At 37.3% G+C, this 20960-nt stretch overlaps 1 protein-coding gene and 1 non-coding gene across 4 annotated transcripts; one reads left to right on the top strand and one right to left on the bottom strand.

Annotated features, from left to right (window-relative positions):
* Positions 1-1649: 1649 nt before the first annotated feature.
* On the bottom strand, positions 1650-1751 carry LOC116858446. Its single transcript, XR_004380916.1, has one exon. It is a non-coding gene; the product is annotated as a U6 spliceosomal RNA (small nuclear RNA).
* A 1089-nt stretch (positions 1752-2840) lies between these two features.
* Positions 2841-19450, top strand: CDK1 (cyclin dependent kinase 1). Of its 3 annotated transcripts, none has more exons than XM_032842392.1 (8): positions 2841-2859; positions 5016-5077; positions 11221-11377; positions 12254-12377; positions 15052-15222; positions 16462-16625; positions 16752-16893; positions 18962-19450. In XM_032842392.1, the coding sequence occupies exons 2-8, from the start codon at positions 5041-5043 to the stop codon at positions 19058-19060; spliced, it is 894 nt and encodes a 297-aa protein (XP_032698283.1). In that variant the 5' UTR covers positions 2841-2859; positions 5016-5040; the 3' UTR covers positions 19061-19450. The 3 variants fall into 3 exon arrangements, with proteins under 3 accessions (XP_032698283.1, XP_032698282.1, XP_032698275.1); XM_032842391.1 differs by lacking the exon at positions 2841-2859 and adding an exon at positions 2867-2970; XM_032842384.1 differs by lacking the exon at positions 2841-2859 and adding an exon at positions 2867-2984.
* The last annotated feature ends 1510 nt before the right edge of the window (positions 19451-20960 follow it).

The following is a 20960-nucleotide window of genomic DNA, read 5'->3' as shown; positions in this document are numbered from 1 at the left end:
TAGGCTATTTTATGTGTTTACAGACAAGTGTTTCTTAACCTTTTTATCTGAAAAAATACCTGTTTTAGTCTGCCTGGGCTGTCATAACAAAATAGCACAAAATGGGTGACTTATACATCAGAAATGTATTTCCTCACAATTCTGGAGGCTGGAAGTCTGAGACCAAGGAGCCCACATGGTGAGGTCTGGTGAGGCTTCAAGTTTATACATGGCACCTTCCTGCTGTGTCCTCACAAGGAGGAGAGAGAGTGACCCTGTTCTCTAGTTTTTCTTCTAATAAGAGCACTAATCCCATAGTGAAGGCTATATAATGAAGCAAACTTGTTTGCAGTGACACCCACTCTTTTTTTTTTTCTAAATGGAGCTTACCAAAATATAAATATAACATTTTTTGTAGCACGTGCCTTTCCATCCTCTCGTCCTCCGTTGATTTTTCATAGCACTTAGAGAATAGTTTTAAAATAGTTCTACACCTCTCCTGTGCAACCCCTTAGGACTCTTTAAGATTCTTGTTCCAAACTCTTTGTTGCTTAACACTGGGGGACACACTACTCCCCACAATGGCAGTGCACCTGCACATGCCCCACACCCTACAATGGCGGCACCCTGCATGTTTTGGGCAGACTTTAAATGCTTACCTCATGGAATTTCCTCTGTTTGGAAACCACACCCCACAATTCTTTCTCCAATGTTTGTTCGAATTTGTAATTTGCCCCCTATGTTCTCATTTCACTTTACAGCATAAGTTACAATGTAAATGCCAGAATAAAATCCTAAGTATCATGTGTTCTCCTGCCCCCATCACCTACAGATCAGAATTGTATCTGATTAATTTTGTGTCTATAAAGTACTTTAGAGACACTAAATTCAAGTTGGCCCAAAGAATTAAAAAACTGTATTTGGGAAGATAGTAGCATGAACTTATAAAAACCCCTGAAAGTTTAAAAACAAAGATAATTGAGATAAATTGAAAAATCTAGCATCACAGCTGTGGAAGTTAGTGGTCTTCTTTATGTTGAATGTAAAATGTAAAATGGGTATAATGATTTACTAGCTGTTTTTAGATGCTATAAAATGAATGCCTCCTGGAGAGATATATATGTACTCATTAAAATCAGTACCCTGAGCTGGCAGAGAACAGCCTTCTTCCCTAGAGCACTTCTTTGGAGCAGTCAGTTTTCACTTAAAATGTGAACTGTGGGGGCGCCTGGATGGCTCAGTGGGTTAAGCCACTGCAGGTCATGGTCTCAGGGTCCTGGAATCGAGCCCCACGTCGGGCTCTCTGCTTGGCAGGGAGCCTCTTTCTCCCTCTGTCTCTGCCTGCCTCTCTGCCTACCTGTGATCTCTCTCTCTCTGTGTCAAATAAGTAAATAAAATCTTTAAAAAATAATAAAAATAAAATGGGAACTGGAGGTTTTAAAAGTAAGTTTTGTCCTTAGGTCCAACTAGAGATTTCAGAACCCCCTACCTCCAATGCGAATCCCAAATGTTCTGTCACCTAGGAGCATAAAATTGTTAAGGCCATGTGTTTGTGCCACAAATAGTTTCAGATGACAGATGCTACTCACTGTGTAAGAAGGTACTAAACACTTAAATACATGTGATATACCAGCTCCATTCTTTATCCTAATCTGGGTCATTTTTTTTTTTTTAATATGGAACGTTTCACCAATTTATGTCACCCCTGCATAAGGACCAGGCTAATCTCTGTATCATTCCAATTTCACCAATTGTGCTGCCCAAGTGAGCACCTAATCTGGGTCTTCTAATATGTATTTTGCAACGTTCATGGTAATCAGTCCTTGTCCTACATCCCATTAAGATAGTGAAAAGACAAGCCCTTATTAGGGGACTCTTCTTACCACCACTTCTATTTCACTCTTATTTTCTTAGATACTTAAAGAATGATGTTCAAGAACAGACATCTCTCTAAGGTTATGGTGGAGGCAATGAGAGAGAGAGAGAGAGAGTTTTTGATACTGTATTATTTATTTATTTATTTATTTTTGTTTTAAAGATTTTATTTATTTATTTGACAGAGAGAGATCACAAGTAGACAGAGAGGCAGGCAGAGAGAGAGAGAGAGAGAGAAGCAGGCTCCCTGCTGAGCAGAGAGCCCGATGCGGGACTCGATCCCAGGACCCTGAGATCATGACCCGAGCCGAAGGCAGCGGCTCAACCCACTGAGCCACCCAGGCGCCCGATACTGTATTATTTAAAGTATAATTTAGATCTCTTTTTCTTCCTCTCATGGAATTGGGAATTTTTGCGTTTTTAAAAAACAACTAAAATTCTGATGTGAAAGTGATTTAAAACTAAAAAATGTAAAATTTTGTTTTTAATTTTTAAATAAATAGAATTTCAAATAAAACGTTAAAAATTTTAAAAAGTAAGGTAAAAATATATGTGTATACTTGTGAAATGTGCTCCTTTGGCAGAGCGGGAAAATCACCCACTTAGAGAAAAACATAAATATACAGTAGTTTTAAGTATTAAAAGTGAAAATAATGGAATTTGAATGTCAATGTAGTATCACTGTTGTGATGAGATTGAGTGCAGTAAGTTCTAATTGTGCCAATACTGGCCGGGGTGGAGGAGGGGGGATATCCCGACCTAGGAGGAACAGTAGATTTCCGACGAGCAGAAACAGTAGGACGACGTTGTCCTGCGATGAAAGAAAGCGCCTGCGCTCAGACTCAGTTGGCGCCCGCCCTCCTGCTTTTTCTCCAGCCGCCGTTTCCACTCTCTTTCGCGCTTTAGCTACCCGGGAAGCCCAGCCCCAAGCGTCGCTGGGCTCCGATTGGCTCCTTTGAAAGTCTACGGACTATCTGATTGGTGGGTCCCGGGCCCTTTAGCGCGGTGAGTTTGAAACAGCTCGCACTTAGCTTCAAAGCTGGGTCTTGGAAGTTAAGGCCAGAGCGACGCCGACGTGGTAGCCGCCGCCGCTTTCGTCGCGGGATAATAAGCCGGGTAGAGTTGCTGAGGTCAGGGTCATGCCTACGGGGCGTCTGCTCGGCGGGGCCGGCTCGGAGGCCCCGGAGAAGAAGTATTGAGGAACCGGGTGGTGTTAGGAGGCCGGGCTGGGCAGCAGGGGTCTGCGCGGGGCCAGGCCGGGCCTCTGGAGGCTAGGCCGCGCCTTCACTCGGGCCCCGGGGCCTGGGCGTGTGAGCGACGCCGGAGCCCGCCTTTCCAGGAAGGCTCGCGGGAGCCCAGATCCCGCGGGCGTACTGTGGGGAGGGCAGGGTCTGCCCTGGCCTCGGAGTTGCAGTCTGGGGTCGCGGTCGACAGATCTTGCGAAGAGGCCGCTGGCCTGGCTGAGGAAAACCCTTGTATTGGTTCGACGACGCGGATTGCCAGGCTCCGTTCTAGGCCCTGAGGCTCCGGCCTGTCCCGCGTGCGCCCTGCTCTAGCCTCCGTGGCGGCGGAAAGCCAGAGCGCACTTGGGCCAGGTACCCGCGCCAGTTCCCAAAGCCAGGTCGTCCCGGAACACCGATCGGATGAACCAACTTGTGGGCCTTCTCGGGCTTCCCTCCGTGCCCAAGGTCCTTGTGCTCCCAGAGCTTTTAAGAACGCTTGGCCAAGGATAAAACCAGAGGGAATCTGGATTTGTTTGTTTTTACTTGGCGCTTGGTAGCTGTTATACACTATGCAGTTGGCCCAAGGTAGAAAGCTAAGAAATGCCGAGAGATATGTGTGTTGGAGTACCCCTTAATTTTTGTTTAGTACTAGGGTTACCAAGGTGCACGTCTTGCTTCCTTTAAAGACCTGAAGGTCTCTGGTTAGGAGATGAAGCTATTGGTGTTTTACATCCTGCTGCTGGTAGTACAGAGCCCCAGAAGGCATTCAAAAGACATTTTAAAGCTGCATCCTTTATTTTGAATTGTTAGAACAGGAAAATGGAGAGAGGGTAATGAAACCCAGCTTGGAAATTAAGTTATTGTTAAAAGTGAGCTCAACATATTAAATGAGGCATATTAAATCTGGATATTGTAGAATCCGAGTATTGTAAATAATCTGCTTATTGTAAAAATCTGGATATTGTAGAGCTCAACAATTTTATTGTTCTTTGGGCATTTTAAATGGATATTGTAGAATCTGGATATTGTCAATAGTATGGATATTGTAAAAATCTGGATATTGTAGAGCTCAACAATTTTATTGTTCTTTAGGCATATTAAATCTGGATATTGTAGGAAAAAAATCGATATTAAATAGATTATTCTAATTGTTGCCATTTTGTAAAATTAAAAAAATATTTAAGATTGGCACGTATAGCCAGTGTAGTGCAATTTTGTTCATTTAAAAAGATTTGTCTCTACTTCTGGAATGATTGTGAAGAATGAACTAAGTGTCAATTACTCAGAGTGACCTTTATATATGATCTTATCAGTGATTAGTGTGTCAGAAAATCAAGGTAATTATGCTTTGGGCTTCTGAAGTTCCGTTTCATTGGCACACTTCTCAGCTGAGGAAGTCTTGAAATGTCTTATTGTCAGCATTTCAACTGATATTTGAGCAATCTTGGCTAATGGTTGAGCAGTGTGTCTACATTAGCTCTCCATTTGTGTCTTTAAAATTTTTTCCTTTTGAATTTTCAAAAAGAAATCATAAAGTACAAATTCAGTCAAATAACATTATTTGTAGAAATGTTTGGGTATAACTGACACACATTGGTACTCCTTAGAAGTGTTACATAAAACATACTTCTGGGTTTTGTTTGGGAAGGATAGAAGAATTGATAGCTGAATTTGAGAGTTAATTTGATTGGAAGAAGCTAAATGTTACATTGGCTAAGATATACAAATCCAATGTTTTAAGAGCTAAGAAAGGTAGAAAAATCTTATTGCAGAAGTTCTTTCCTTTGTAAATGTTGTTTTAACATAACTAATACTTAAGGAAAATTAATACTGCACTAGACACTGGAAAATGCTTTATGTATTGTATCTCATTAAAAACTTAAAACCACCTTTTGAGTTAGTGGCATGAGATCAAATCAGCTTTTCCTCTCATTTTAGGATCTACCAAGTCTGCTGATTAACTATGGAAGATTATACCAAAATAGAGAAAATTGGAGAAGGTGAGTGGTTTTCGTAATAAAAAAAAGCTTTTAAAAAATAATTTAGTAATGCTATAAGTCTGGGACATGAAAACATGTAAATATTTATTAAAATCCAATCTTTAAGGTATCCTGTGCTAATACGCATTAATTATATGTTCTTTATATGGTAACAAAAATGTTCAGATTTTAAGAAAATTGAAATTATTCTGATATGATTCACTGCCAACCCTCTCCATCCCCCTAATAATCTTACATTTTTAAAAATACTAAACACTTAACAGTATTTATATTTTGAGAAGACTATTGATAATCTTGTATGTGTGTTGGTGGGGAGAGGTTAGGGCAGTAGAATTATGTTAAGTTTTATAGTGTACTTTTAGGGTCCCTGGGTGGCTCAGTTGGTTAAGCCACTGTCTTCAGCTCAGGTCATGATCCTGGAGTCCCGGGATCGAGTCCCGCATCAGGCTCCCTGCTTAGCAAGGACTCTGCTTCTCCCTCTGACCTTCCCTTTCATGCTCGCTTGCTCTCTCTGTCTCTCTCTCTCACATAAATAAATAAAATCTTTAAAAAAAAAATAGTGTATTTTTAGTTTCATACAATTATTTTTAAGAGCAGTATTTTTACCTAAACTTTGTGAACTAGTACAAGAGACTATTAAACTAATTTAAATAAATTTTTATTAAGTTTCCCTAGATTTAAGTGACCTGTCATGTGTACATGTTTAAGCAAATCTAAAACCAGTAACTCTTGTATATGATCATTCATTTCCTTTCAGAGTACTTAAAATTTTTAAATGTTTATATGGCATAAGTGGAAGAGTAAAAATATCCCTTTGCCTTTTTTTCCCCAACAGAATATCTAAGTTTCTATATAAGAGTTGGTATTTATATTGTACACTCTAGGAACAAATGGTACAACTTGTACAAAGTAATTTGCTATTAGAGTCCAATATATGTAGGTTCTGTTTGAGGGGCATTTCTGACTAGTATATTTTTAGTGTGTTCCCAAACCATGCTTGTATAAGGAATACTACTAAAAGTCCAGGGGTGGAGTACTGGAAAGAATTTAGTAAGATAGTAATGATAAGTTTAGGTGATGATTGGTTTAGGGATCTGTTCTTTTTCTTAACTTACAAATATATGACTTTTTTTTTTCCAAAAAATACTCTATTAAACCCGCTCATCTAAGCTAATTTTGTTTCTGAGTTGAAAATAAGTTTGATTTACAAATCTACTGTCTTCTGCTTTGAGTTTTTCTTAATCCCCAGAGAATTAAATGAGTGCTGATTTTTAGTTTGGAATAAAAAGTTATTCTTACAGCGTAAATGTGTTTCTCTCTCTCTTTTTTTAAACATTTATTTTAATCATTCCACTATAGTGACTTTTATTTATTTATTTATTTATTTAATTTTTATTTATTTATTTTTTAAAAAGATTTTATTTTATTTATTTATTTGACAGAGATCACAGGTAGGCAGAGAGGCAGGCAGAGAGAGAGGAAGGGAAGCAGGCTCCCAGCCAAGCAGAGAGCCCAATGTGGGGCTCGATCCCAGGACCCTGGGATCACGACCTGAGCCGAAGGTAGAGGCTTTAACCCACTGAGCCACCCAGGCGCCCCGACTTTTTTTTTTTTTTTAAAGATTTTATTTATCCATTTGAGAGAGAGAGAGTGAGAAAGAGAGCATGAGAGGGGAGAAGGTCAGAGGGAGAAGCAGACTCCCCGTGGAGCTGGGAGCCTGATGCTGGAACTTGATTCTGGGACTCCAGGATCATGACCTGAGCCAAAGGCAGTCGCTAAGCCAACTGAGCCACCCAAGCGCCCTCAGTGTGTTTTTCTTTAAAACTCTGAACTCCAAACATGCAAGAGACAACAGATTTGACTCTTGAGAAAAGTACTCTAGTTGAAATCAATCAGTAAAGAGTATAATTTCAAATGTGGTCTTACTTCCTGGAGTTAAAAGACTCCTGTTCTACTACACAATTTCCTTTCATATTCCCTATTTGTTGATCCTTGGGCTTTTGGCAATGGGTGCTCTGTCACCTTGTTAACCACTCTGCTGCCTTCACTTTCATCTCATTGTTCTAGTCCAAGTGCATTTTATAGTTCCCTTTTTGTTATCCTTAATATCCTTTTTCTTTACTACACTGTATGTAAGCTTTCTGAAGTTTGGTATTTTGTCTTGTTCATAAGTGTTTGAACAGGGCTTGGCAGTAGTGTCTAGCACCACGGGAGATATTCATATGTTTGATGGTAACATTATCTGTTTTCCTCTGTTTCTTTTTTCTGGCTTGTATTGTCTTGACTACTCCAGTGCCTGGCTGTTTTGAATTTTGTGGTGAACATTGTTTTTGAAAAAATAAATTGTGTGAATAATTAAGGCCTTTCACACAGTATTTTCTTTTGATTTGCCAGATACCTGGTCAAATTCTAGCATTAAAATACCAATTTGAAAAGTTAAATTTCTTTCCCTCAACTTTATTTGGATTATTTCCAAACAGCTAAGTTGAAAGATAAATTCAATGAACCTATAATACTTTTTTTTTTTTAAAGATTTTATTTATTGATTTGACAGAGAGAGATCACAAGTAGACAGAGAGGCAGGCAGAGAGAGAGAGAGGGAAGCAGGCTCCCTGCTGAGCAGAGAGCCCGATGCGAGACTCGATCCCAGGACCCTGAGATCATGACCTGAGCCGAAGGCAGCGGCTTAACCCACTGAGCCACCCAGGTGCCCGACCTATAATACTTTTTACCAAGATGTTAATTATGTCACATTTGCTTTATTATCTGTGTGTGTGTGTGTGTGTGTGTGTGTGTGTGTGTTTAGCATTTTGTTTTTCTTTTGACCCATGTAAAGTAAGTTGTAGTGATGTGCTTTACTTCAAAATACTTCTGCATGTATCTTCTTGAGAACTAGCCAATGTCATGCATTGCATTTGGTGACTAATATCTCCTTAACCTTTTTCTAATTAAGAATAGTCCTCCTGCGTGGATGGAACTAGAGGGTATCATGCTTAGCGAAATAAGTCAATCGGAGAAAGACAACTATCATGATCTCCCTGATATGAGGGAGAGGAGATGCAACATGGGGGGTTAAGAGGGTAGGAGAAGAGTAAATGAAACAAGAGGGGATTGGGAGGGAGACAAACCATAAGTGACTCTTAATCTCACAAAACAAACTGAGGGTTGATGGGGGGAGGGGGATTGGGGGGGTGGGGTTATGGACATTGGGGAGGGTATGTGCTATGGTGAGTGCTGTGAAGTATGTAAACCTGGCGATTCACAGACCTGTTACCCCTGGGGATAAAAATATATGTTTATAAAAAATAAAATTAATAAAAAAAAAAAAAGAATAGTCCTCCTGACTTTTCCACCTTGATACTTGAGTTTTTTGACAACCTGATTCATTTCTTTCTTTTTTTTTTTTTTTTTTTTTTAAGATTTTATTTATTTACTTGACAGACAGAGATCACAAGTAGGCAGAGAGGCAGGCAGAGAGAGAGGAGGAAGCAGGCTCCCTACGGAGCAAAGACCCGATGTGGGGCTTGATCCCAGGACCCTGGGATCATGACCTGAGCCGAAGGCAGAGGCTTTAACCCACTGAGCCACCCAGGTGCCCCACAACCTGATTCATTTCTTAAATACATCTAGACTTTTCTTGTTTCAGTTATTACAAAGGTGTTCTCTGGTTTCTTCTAAATTACAAATATCTGAGTGTTACATTCTGTCTTAAGAAAACGTCTTTTTCGATCATAGAGAGTACCTATATCTATGATGGAGGACCTAACTTGGCCTTTATTCACTCAATAAACATTTGATTTAAGTTTTTGTGCTTAACATTCAGAGTCTCCAGAACATGACCATAGCTAACATTATTATTGTTTAAACTTAATAAAGTGTAGTTCAAGACAGTTGGGTGGCTCAGTTGGTTAAACATCTGCCTTTGGCTCAGGTCATGATCCGAGGGTCCTGGCATAGAGCCCCGCATCAGGCTCCCTGCTCAGTGGGAACTGCTTCTCCTTCTCCCTCTCCTGCTGCTCTCCCTGCTTGTGCTTTCTCTCTGTCAAATAAATAAATAAAATCTTAAAAAAATAATAATGTGTAGTTTATTTCAGAGTATATACTATGCATTTCATAAATAATTTTTAGTGCTTAACCAGTAGAATCATTCTGCTTTGTTTAACTAGAGCTCTATCCTAGTAGTTATGAGTGATAATGGTTCAAAGAGTCAGAAAAGAGACAGCACTTGTGATGTCTAAAATTGAATAAATACTAAGTGTTAGGTATAAGTTAGTTTATTGTTATGAGTAAATTTTAGGCCCAGATGAGATTGTACACTTGAAGGAGAGAGGAATAGTAGGGGGAAAAATTAGTTAACTGATTAGACTACATTATGCAGTTGATGAATCTTGAGTTTGCTTTAACAGTGTGCCCGGTAATTGTGCTACTGACTTACCTACTTTTGTGTTTGTTTGTTTGTTTGTTTGTTTGTTTGTTTGTTTTTTTAAGACTTTATTTATTTGACAGAGATCACAAGTAGGCAGAGAGGCAGTCAGAGAGAGAGGCGGAAGCAGGCTTCCCACTGAGCAGAGAGCCATATGTGGGGCTCGATCCCAGGACCCTGAGATCATGACCTGAGCCGAAGGCAGAGGCTCAACCCACTGAGCCACCCAGGTGCCCCTAATCCAAATTTAATCAAAATAATGTAAAATGGCTCTTAGGTCATTTATGTCTTTAAAATGATACCAGTATTTAGGAAGACACAATTGTATAGAATTTCTCTGTTTAAAACAAACTTAGAACCAAGTTTATTTAACATCACCAAACCATCCTTAATATTCTAATTAAGCCAGGAGATAATTTGATAGTAGTTCTTAGCCTTTTTTGAAATACTGCTACCTTCAGAGAAACTGATAAAAGCTTTAGAATGGGTCTCCTTAGAAAAATGCACTCTAATCACTTCTAAAGTTAAACCATTGTTACAGAAAAATAGCAGGTTATTCAAAATTTTATATAGAGTCAGGAGGTTCAAGATCTTCCTATATTTTCCAAACTGAATTTAAAAATTTTATGTATTTGTTTATTTAAGATTTTATTTATTTTTTTAAGTAGGCTCCACACCCAACATGGGGCTTAATTAACCTCCTGACCCTGAGATCAAGGTCATGCTCTGCCTACTGAGCCAGCCAGGCACCCTTCCAACCACCGTTAAAAGAGCACCTATCTGGGGACTAAGTGTGTCCTGTTTATGAATTTTTTTAAAAATTTAAGATTTATTTATTTATTTATTTGTCTAGAGATGGGGGCCACAAGCAAGCATACAAGCAAGGGGAGTGGCAGGCAGAAGGAAAAGCAGGCTTCCTGCTGATCAAGGAGCCCTATGGGGGGCTTGCTGTCAGGGTCCTGGGATCATGACCTGAGTCTCAGGCAGACCTTAACCAACTAAGCCACCCAGGCACCCTGTACATGAACTTTTTAAATTGACTAGTTCATCTCCCTTAATATTGCTGCTTCTGTTCTCTGTATCCACCCTCCTCCTGCCCATGATCCCTTCTGTTGACATTGTTGCTCATTATCTGAAGCTTATATATCAGAATCCATGTTCCTGTTAACTTCCAAATGGGTGTGAGACTTTTATACTATAAATAGATATTTTGAACTTTAATAGATTTACCAGATAGTAAAATATTTTAGCCCCATGATTTTCCTAGATGAGGATTGACTATTTGAAATGCATAAAGCACTCTGTACAGTTTTCTGAAAGTGTCACAGTGGCTCCTGTTAATAATTCTTCAGCCCAAATCATCTTCACCCTATATTTTATGCCTGCTTTATTGTTGGGTTGAATATTTGAAAGAAGATAAATTCCAATTGGCAAAGGAGCCATCATTTTCTTCTCTAAAATGTGCTGGGAAATTACTGGTAATTTAAATGTATGGGAGAATTGTGACAACTACATGAATTTTATTTCTATAGACATCATAGGTTGTAGTTACCCTCAATTTCTTTTTGGAAGTGATGAGGGTATAATTTTGAGTAAGACACTTCCTATCTGGTCACAGTAGACATTTCTATCACGTGACACTTCATGGGATTCAGTCCTTTTTTGAAATCTTAGTTTGTGGAGGGTGTCATATAGTAGACATTTACTTTGTCTATTTCAGGTACCTATGGAGTTGTGTATAAGGGTAGACACAAAACTACAGGTCAAGTGGTAGCCATGAAGAAAATCAGACTAGAAAGTGAAGAGGAAGGGGTTCCTAGTACTGCAATTCGGGAAATTTCTCTATTAAAAGAACTTCGTCATCCAAATATAGTCAGGTATGGTATATCTGAATTTAAACCATTTTCCGCATACTATTTCAAATGTGAATTTCAATGTGGAAATTTTTACATTTGCTTAATATCTGGTCTAACTTTGCTGAGCGGAATAGAACTCTATTATTTTTGTGAAGTTGGAGTGCCAGGCATAGGAAGAATAGATTTAAAGCAGGAACAGAGTTAGAGGAGCTTGGTAATAAGAGATTAGTATTGGGGGCTGGAAAATCAAGGTAAACTGGGCAAGGGAGAAAAGGAAATCCTTTTTCACAGACCTTTATCACCTACACCAATCTGAGCTCTGGTCCTTGAAGACCCCTTAATCACAGTTGGGTAGCTAGGTCAGATGAAAAAGAAAAAGATTTTTTTTTCTTTCTCTAAGTATTTGGACTAGTGTTTGAGGGGTTTGTTTCCTAATAATCCAAGTTAGGATTTAATTGCATTTTTCTGGGGCTGGAGATAGCTACTGTTACGGGTTCCTAGTAAATTTTAATATTTATTCCTATAATTTACTCCACTGAAAAGACAAGCTCTGTGCAACAAGTAGTCAACATAGAAATGTTCTAAATGTCTTTTTTTTTTTTTTAAAGAAATGTTCTTTTGATATGTAAGTGGTTTGTTAGCACCTTCAGCATAATACGACTTAATTTTCATTTGCTGCCCTGAATTTCCTTTCCTAAATTCTATTTTAGTACTGAGGTTTTCACTACTAGGGAAGCTGCCATCTTTTCTTTCCCAAAACAGTATGTATTTTTTGTTACAGAAAATTTCTTATAGTCCCACTTTTTATGATCGCCATTTTTTAATTTATGGAAGTTTTATTTTATGAGAGGTCAAAAGTGGTAGATTTTTTTTTCACATGAGTATTTTATTCTCTAGTCTTCAAGATGTGCTTATGCAGGATTCCAGGTTATATCTCATTTTTGAATTCCTTTCCATGGATCTTAAGAAATACTTAGATTCCATCCCTCCTGGTCAGTTCATGGATTCTTCACTTGTTAAGGTAAGAAGCTTATTTAATTTTGTTAGTATTTATCCACGTACTAAATGCATTAGTACTTATCTTACTTAATTGTATTAGTATGTATCCACTAAATGTTAAGGGTCTATTGCATCGAAGTTCTGTATTTTGGGGAATAGGCTTAGAAAAAATGTTAGTAGAATGAGGAGGAAAAGAATATTTTGTTTTTCTCCCATAGTCTATAGATTAAAGTTACCCCTTTTATTATTAGATAGTGCTTCTTGTTATAAAGTGAAAAGTAGTGCCTGGGATAACATAAAACCATTAAGTATGGGACGCCTGGGTGGCTCAGTTGGTTAAGCGGCTGCCTTCGGCTCAGGTCATGATCCCAGCGTCCTGGGATCGAGTCCCACATCGGGCTCCTTGCTCGGCGGGGAGCCTGCTTCTCCCTCTGCCTCTGCCTACCACTCTGTCTGTCTGTGCTCATGCTCTCTCTCTCTCTCTCTCTAACAAGTTAATAAATAAATCTTTAAAAAAAAACCAAAAACCATTAAGTATGTATTCCATTGTTGGAAACTAGGATATTTTGGTCTTTATTTGGCAGTCAGATATGTGTAAAACAATGTAACAAAAGCTTGGTAGGGTAATGACAGGAAGTGGTTTTATTTTATTCTGGTTTTGAATGTTTAATTTATTATTGATATTATATTTCAGTTAAATTATAAATGTATAATTTTTTTAAAAGCATTGAAGTCTATATAAAGTAGATGTGTCTTTAACTCTACCAGTACCGAACCAGTCCTCAGGGTTAGGTAGCCAATGATTAGTTTTTTAGTAGTCTTATAGATACTTGTATGTTACCTTTGTGTATATAAACACACTGTTGTAAAACCTTTTTTCTGTGAGACCTTCCACATATAGGTTTGCCTGTCTAAATACTTGATCTAATTATTTATTTATTTATTTTTAAATATTTAATTAATTTATTTATTTGAGAGTGAGCACGAGCTTGGGGTAGGGGCACGGGGAGAGGGAGAAACAGACTCCTATTGAGCAGACACCCCAAGGCATGGCTCAAACCCAGGATCCTGAGATCATGACCTGAGCCCTGAACCAGAGGCAGACGCTTAACGAACTGAGTCACCCAGGTGTCCCTGATCTAATTATTTAAACCAATTCCATACTGATAGACATTGAAGTTGTTTTCCAGCTCCGTGATTCGTGCTCTCATGAACCATGCCCCAGTGAATCCTTAAAGAATAAATTCTTTTTTTTTTTTTTTTTTTTTTTTAGATTTTATTTATTTAAGAGAGAGAGTATCAGCGAGTGCATGAGAGTGGTGGGGAAGAGCAGAGGGAAAGGGACAAGCAGACTCTGCTGTACGCAGAGCTGGATTTGGGGCTAAGTCTCACAACCCTGAGATCTTGACCTGAGGTGCAACCAAGAGTCACCTAGGTGCCCTAGAATAAATTCTTATAATTTTAATCAGCGGTTTGAAGATGTTTATTTACATTTAAAATCTTGATAATGCCAATTGCCTTCCAAACAATAGTAGCAGTTTACTCATCATGGTATATGACAGTTATTTTTTTAGCACCTACTTCTATCAATCTTGTAAATATTTTTCAGTCTCTTATGTGAAAAAAGTGTACTTTGTATCTCATCTAATAATTTTTCATTTTTGGCTATTTATAAGCCTATACATAATTCTTTTTTAAAATAGTATTATTTAAATAATCTGTACATCCAATGTGGGGCTCAAACCCCAAGATCGAGATCAAGAGTCGCACCCTGTTCTGACTGGGCCAGCCAGATGCCCCAGTTAATACATAGTCTTTTTTGTTGTTGTTGTTCTAACAGTTGATTTTATGTATTATTTTATAATTTGGAGCTTCATAAGTCAATACTATGTATACCTTATATTTCTGTAATACCCATGTTACTTCAAATGACAATTACATTGTCTTGGCAACACCTATCTTGTATGATATTTTTCTCTGAACTACTAAGTTGCATGTTATGATAATTGCCTTTATTTAAATATATAATCAGTATCATATTTGTCATTTCTTTTAGAATCTGTAACCAATGTTTCCAAAGACGAAATTAATATATAATAATAAGAAATAGAAATGGACCAACCTTATTCAAAATAAAAAGTTACTATAAGTATATAGACAAAAGTTTATAAACAGTCTGGGCCCGCTGGGTGGCTCAGTAGGTTAAGCATCTGCCTGTGGCTCAGGTCATGATCTCAGGGTCCTAGGATTGAGCCCTCTGTCCAGCTGCCTGCTCGGTGGGGAGTCTGCTTCTCCCTCTCCACCTGCCCCTCCCCCTCCACTTGTGCTCTGTCTCTTTCTCTCTCTCTCAAATAAATAAGTAAAATCTTTAAAATAAAATAAAAAAAACTGTACAGAACTTAGGAATTCAGAATTGGGGAGAAAAAAATAATAGAAGACTAAATGAGTTCATATGGATATGGATGTATCCATAAGGAAAATATCTTTGTCTCGGGTATACCAACATGATACTGTATATCAATGGGCTTCCCACCCCCAAATGCTGCTTGTTAGTCTCAAATGCCTGAAAGTTTTTGTGGCAGTTAAATTATTTCCCTGCATTATAATTTCTTATATCTTAGAGACAAACGCATCAAGATTAGTTAGAAAATCATTGTGTGGGACTGTTAAGTTTCTGACTTATTTCCTTCTTCCAGAGTTATTTGTACCAAATCCTACAAGGGATTGTGTTTTGCCACTCCAGAAGAGTTCTGCACAGAGACTTAAAACCTCAAAATCTATTGATTGATGACAAAGGAACAATTAAACTGGCTGATTTTGGCCTTGCCAGAGCTTTTGGAATACCTATTAGAGTATACACACATGAGGTATGTAGACTAGTGTGTTTTGGTGCTTTTGAATATGTGTGATTGCTGGTTTGTTTTCTGTATTTGTTCATTGAGTCAAGAAACACCCAGTAAGAAAGACTTCCGTCCTGCTAGCATGAATTTAATGCCTCTCAATTCCAAACTCATTCTTCATTTCATGCTGTGTGAAAATCTAACGGAGACCTTTAAATATTTTTTTCTTTGCCAGCAGGTGTGATGGCAGTAGAAGGGGCAGGAGAGGGACTACGGAAGTAAGGGGTTTTCCTTGCTACAGTTTTAAGACTTATTCCTTATTAATTATTCTCTTTTCCTAACCCCCTATTATTTAATAATCCTTCTTAGTAAACTTTCCCCAAGCAAATCACCATGTGGTTTCTGTCTCCTGATTGGTACACAATAAAATTTGTAAAAGAGAGGTTTTGTTGCTTATGGGTTACTGTTTCGTATATATTTAGAAACTACTAAATATAATCAAGTTTTGTCCATGTTCTACAGATGACTTGGCATTTCATTTGTTACTTCCAGAGGGAAAAGGGAGTGTTGACTTCTATAGTAAAGGACTTCTGGTTGATGGTTTTCTATGGCGTTGTCTATCCCTGAGCCCAAAGACTATCTCCAGATGAGAACTTACAACATTGTTTATTTGGTCAGATGTATTGGCTTCTTTTCATCATTTTTCCCATGGCTTTATAAAAAAGTAAAGATTATTTGGTTCCCATTGGCTTAAATAGATACTGCTGATCTCATTAACTTAGAGATGGTATTTTTACCATCGTGATAATTTATAGATACTAAAATAGTAGATCAGCCTCTAGACCACTAATAAATTGTTATTTACTTATTCATGTTCTTAGCATGTGAGCAGTATATGTACATGCGTTGTACAGTGTCATGACCAAATCTGTTTTCAGTGGCTTTTTTTTAAAAGTGATTGTTGTCATGACTATTTTGATTCTTGCACTTTAATGATTTAAAAGCAAGAAAAGAGCTTGTGTGCTTTTATCTGATGTTTGTTTGTTTTGTTTTTTCCTTAACCCCCTCATGACTAGAACTTACAAATGAAATATTTATCTTCCATTTATTATCTTGTGTATTGTTAATTGACTTTCAAACAGTATTATCAGAGGCAACCATGGGACCTTCTAAAGGACAGTGCTACTGAAATATGTTTGTATTTAAGCATATTTATGCATAAATATGCACTACGTTTATTCAGTGTAAAAATTTGCTCTGTAATAGGTGGTAACACTCTGGTACAGATCTCCGGAAGTATTGCTGGGGTCAGCTCGCTACTCGACTCCAGTTGACATTTGGAGTATAGGCACCATATTTGCAGAATTAGCAACCAAAAAACCACTTTTCCACGGGGATTCAGAAATTGATCAACTCTTCAGAATTTTCAGGTATTTTTATCTTTTTAAGAACTTTAAAATTTCAAGTGAAATAATAATAGAGGCAACATGTAAGTAATATTAAGATTATAGTTACACTTAAACTAATAATTTAATAGTTTTGCTCTACCCTTTTAGAGCTTTGGGTACTCCCAATAATGAAGTGTGGCCAGAAGTGGAATCTTTACAGGACTATAAGAATACATTTCCCAAGTGGAAACCAGGAAGTCTGGCATCCCATGTTAAAAACTTGGATGAAAATGGCTTGGATCTGCTCTCGGTAAGGAGACAATTTATACTGACTTCAACCTCATTGATTCTGAATGTACTCAATTCATTTCCTTTACCTGGGAGATAGAAAACCAATATATATTGAGCTAGGCATATAACTATTATGCCTGTTATATTTATAGTATTACTAGCTCCATTTTAGATACCAAGAAACATGAGTGGTTTTGAGAGGAGGTTTTAGCATTAGTTTTTTGTTTGATTTTTTTTTTTTAATCTGCGGTAGCTATAGATGCTCTGTGAAGGAAAATGCAGGGTTAATACTTCTTTATTGTTTTTAAGTAGCTGGTTCATAGTGGCCTTCCTTTCTAACTTTTTGTCTCTGTGTTTACTACTTTCTAGTTTATCTGAGACATAGGTGTTTTCCTTATTGCTTGATATTTTTAGGTATTAAAGCCTTTTACTGCATGAACTATAATTTCTCACTTTGTGCCTCATTTGTACATCAGAAAGAGAGGAGAAGGAATAACATAGTTCTTAAAAATCTTTCCCCTTTACTACATTGCCATTCCCAACTAACAGTTGTTTTCTTTAAAAGCAAGATAAAAAAAATCTATTAGGATAGAGTATAAATTGTCCTAGGTAGGCCTGCTTTAAGAAAATTGTTTTAGAACAGTAGTTAAATATTAAGCTTTTAGACGGAACTAATTTTTTTAATCTCTGCTAATGTAATTATAAAAGAAAAGGTTTGGGTAGGTTACTGAACAAAAGAATATATTGCTCTATTATCCTATAAAACTTCTAATTGGTTTTTGGGCTCCTTTCAGAATTTATAAATCATTATTCCACCAAATTCAGCTCAGATTTCCAAATACTTGAAGTCCAAAGTCCTTTATCTGTCATTGAGATATGTTATATATCAGTGTTGTTGATTTGACTTAGAAAGTCTTCTGTATCCTGGGCCCAGTCTGTCTTGTTTAACATCTATAATTCTTGAACACAAAGACTTTCACTTCAGTCAACGAAACAAAAATCAAACACTGTAAATCATGGTTCCTTAGTCTAGCTGGTATTGACCTCTTGGACTGGATCATGTTTTGAGAGTAGGGGCTGTCCTGTACATTGCAAGACATTTAACAGCATCCCAGTCCTCTGCCCCATAGGTACAGGATCATATTCCTCTCAGTTGTGACAACCCAAAATGTCTCCAGACACTGTCAAATGTCCCCTGATAGGCCAAGTCTCACCCAGATGAGAACCACTGCTGTAAATCCTCAGACTTGATTTCAAATTTAAACTCCTTAGTTGTAAGAACTTGTGGCAAGTTACTTAACCTCTGAGCCTCAGTGTCCTCATTGTAAAATGGGACCAGTACTTAGCATTTGTTGTGAGGATTAAGTAACATTGGATGTGCCAGCCACTTAATATAGTGCTTGATACATGATAAGAGCTCAAGGGGTTACTAGATACTAAAAGTATATCTAGTCTGCTTATTGATTTGGTTTTCTTTAAGATTGATGTTTAAGATAAAATTTAAGATCAATATTAAACAATATGCAGTCTTTCTGGTGATGTGTGAATTAAAACTTTAATACTAGATTGTCTGACTGTAATTCATTTACTGACTCATTTTAACTATCTTTATAACACATTGTGCTCTAGTTTTGTTTTTGTTTGGAACTTGCTGGAAGCTATATTAGAAACCACTAGAGTTAATTGCCGCCATTTCAAGAATGTTGTAAATAACTCAGATGGCCATTTAATTCTCAAAGTACATATAATTAACTAGATATCTTTCTTAAATTTATGTCCTGGTTTTAAAGCTATCTCTGAATGCTTGTGTCTTAAAGCATAATTTGTAGCAGAAAGGTTATTGAGATATCCATAATTTAAGGAATAGGTTATTTTAGAGCTAGAGGGTGAAGTACGGAGGATGAGGCATTTATGTGGTTTGGTATTGAACTGATGGAAATGTTCATTTAGTAGTTTTTTATTAACATTATTAGCTATGGCTTATTTGTAGAAAAATTAAGGCTTTATGGAAATTTTTTTATGGTTCATTTCTTAAATAAATAAAAACCTTTTTTTTCTTTTTATCTCCCCCTCCCCCCCCCACCCAGAAAATGTTAGTCTATGATCCTGCCAAACGAATTTCTGGCAAAATGGCACTGAATCATCCTTATTTTAATGATTTGGACAATCAGATTAAGAAGATGTAGCTTTCTGACAAAGAGTTTTCACCTATCAAGAACAGATAGTTGTATTTTTACTGTTAACTTTGTCTGTTTTTGTTTTGTGTATTTTTCTTTTCTTTGTTGTAAACTTAAGCTGTACTTCATCTTCTGATTTCAAAAGTGTAACTTAAAAATGTAAATATTGTTCTATATGAATTTAAATATAATAATTCTGTATATGTTTATAGGTCTCACTGACAGCTATTTGTTACCGTAGTAAAACTATAAATCTAGTATTGATGTCAGGAATTGCAAAAATTTTGAGTTAGTTTAAATCCTCTCAAACGTTAGAGTCTGGTTTTCCTGTAGTTGGAACCACTAAAGTTTAGGAAAGTGTGCTACGTTCAAAGTTCATAAAGCTTTGAAGTGTTCTGATGCTCTGAATGTTTGAATTTTGTCAGTTTCTTGCCAACTGGTAACTGTTCAACCTGCCTAAAGATGAGTTTTTTTCTGCTGGTATTTCAATTTGTGACCTAAATGTTGAAGCATTCAGAATGAGAAAACTATCCAGATTTGAGAAATGATGCTAAATTTATAGAGGTTTTCAGTAACTTATAAAACTAACATTAGAGCATGCCAGAGTTTGCTAAGTTTTATAGTCTGAGATCAAGGGCTGCTCACAGCAGGGAAGAATAGTTTAGAAAATTTATGAACTAGCCTATTTTTAGGTAGGTTATGAAAGCTATTTGTCTGAGTGGATTCTTAGGCCTTGGTCAGAGGTAATAATCAGAAAAAGGAGTTGCTCATCTTGGCTTTCAAATCTGACTTCGAATCTATTTGCAAATTTTGACATAATTTTGCCTTTTAATAGCCTTAGAAGGTTCTAATACACAAGTATCTAGCTAAAATCACTAGCTTTAGGAATTGTTAAATTAATAATGCTGCTTGTTGTGATTCCTATCTATAAGGAACCTAATTTAAATCATTATAGCCAAGAGAAATGTCTATGAGAAGTTTTTATCTTTTTTAGTGTACATCTGTCTGTCGTCTAACCATAACCATCTGTTTTTCTTCCCAATTGGTTGCATATGTAATGTGTGATCTACATAATCTATATTATCTTGGAGTTTTTGCACTCTGCAAGAGAAAGTATGGGTTATTTTCTTTGGCAATGGGATTTGTAAGATGAAAAGTTTGGTGGCCTTGTTCTAGGTCCTTTGGTAGAAGCCAGCTTGCAGTAAGAGAATGCAGAACCTAGAAATGGAAGTTGTTTGAGGTCACATTGTAAAGAGTTAAGATGTCATGGTGGGAATTTGGTAAATGAAAGGTCACACAAAAGATTTAATTGAGATGGTGAAATGCCGTACCTACAGACTAGAGTTTTCTTACCTACAAAGTGAAATGTTGAACTGGCTCTGTTTTTCAAATTGTGGATTGCAATCCTATAGTGGTCCAGAACTAGTATTAATCATGACATTCCCCAATGTAGACCAGAAACTCATTGTATATCCTACAATTATTTCTTTGTACTTCGGTTTCAGTAATGTATAGATACATGAAGATTACAAATGTTTGGGGCTTTGTGGATTTGGTAGAAGCAGCATGCAACCTCACTGTGATTGCTCCATGGAGCCTAATAGTTTGAAAGGTCAATAAGCTGTCAATTAGAACCTACTTTGTGGACCAGGGAAATGATATGGTACAACAGCGTGATCGACTGCAACAATGAGAGTCCTGTTTATTTGTGGAATCCGGTGAAAGTGTTCACGTCAACTTCCATGGCTGGGTGGAAAGCTACTGAACTGGGTCTTCCTTCATCTCATGCATTTTTTTTTTTTTTTAAAGATTTTATTTATTTATTTGGGAGAGAGAGAGCATGACAGAAGAGAGGTCAGCGGGAGAAGGCAGACTCCCTTCTGAGCAGGGAGCCCGATGTGGGACTCGA

Source organism: Lontra canadensis, unplaced genomic scaffold (assembly GCF_010015895.1).
Source record: "Lontra canadensis isolate GAN:19392208 unplaced genomic scaffold, GSC_riverotter_1.0 scaffold3, whole genome shotgun sequence".
NCBI classification, from domain to species: domain Eukaryota; kingdom Metazoa; phylum Chordata; class Mammalia; order Carnivora; family Mustelidae; genus Lontra; species Lontra canadensis.
The sequence above is the reverse complement of the archived record's forward strand: the minus strand, read 5'-3'. Positions and strand labels throughout refer to the sequence as shown.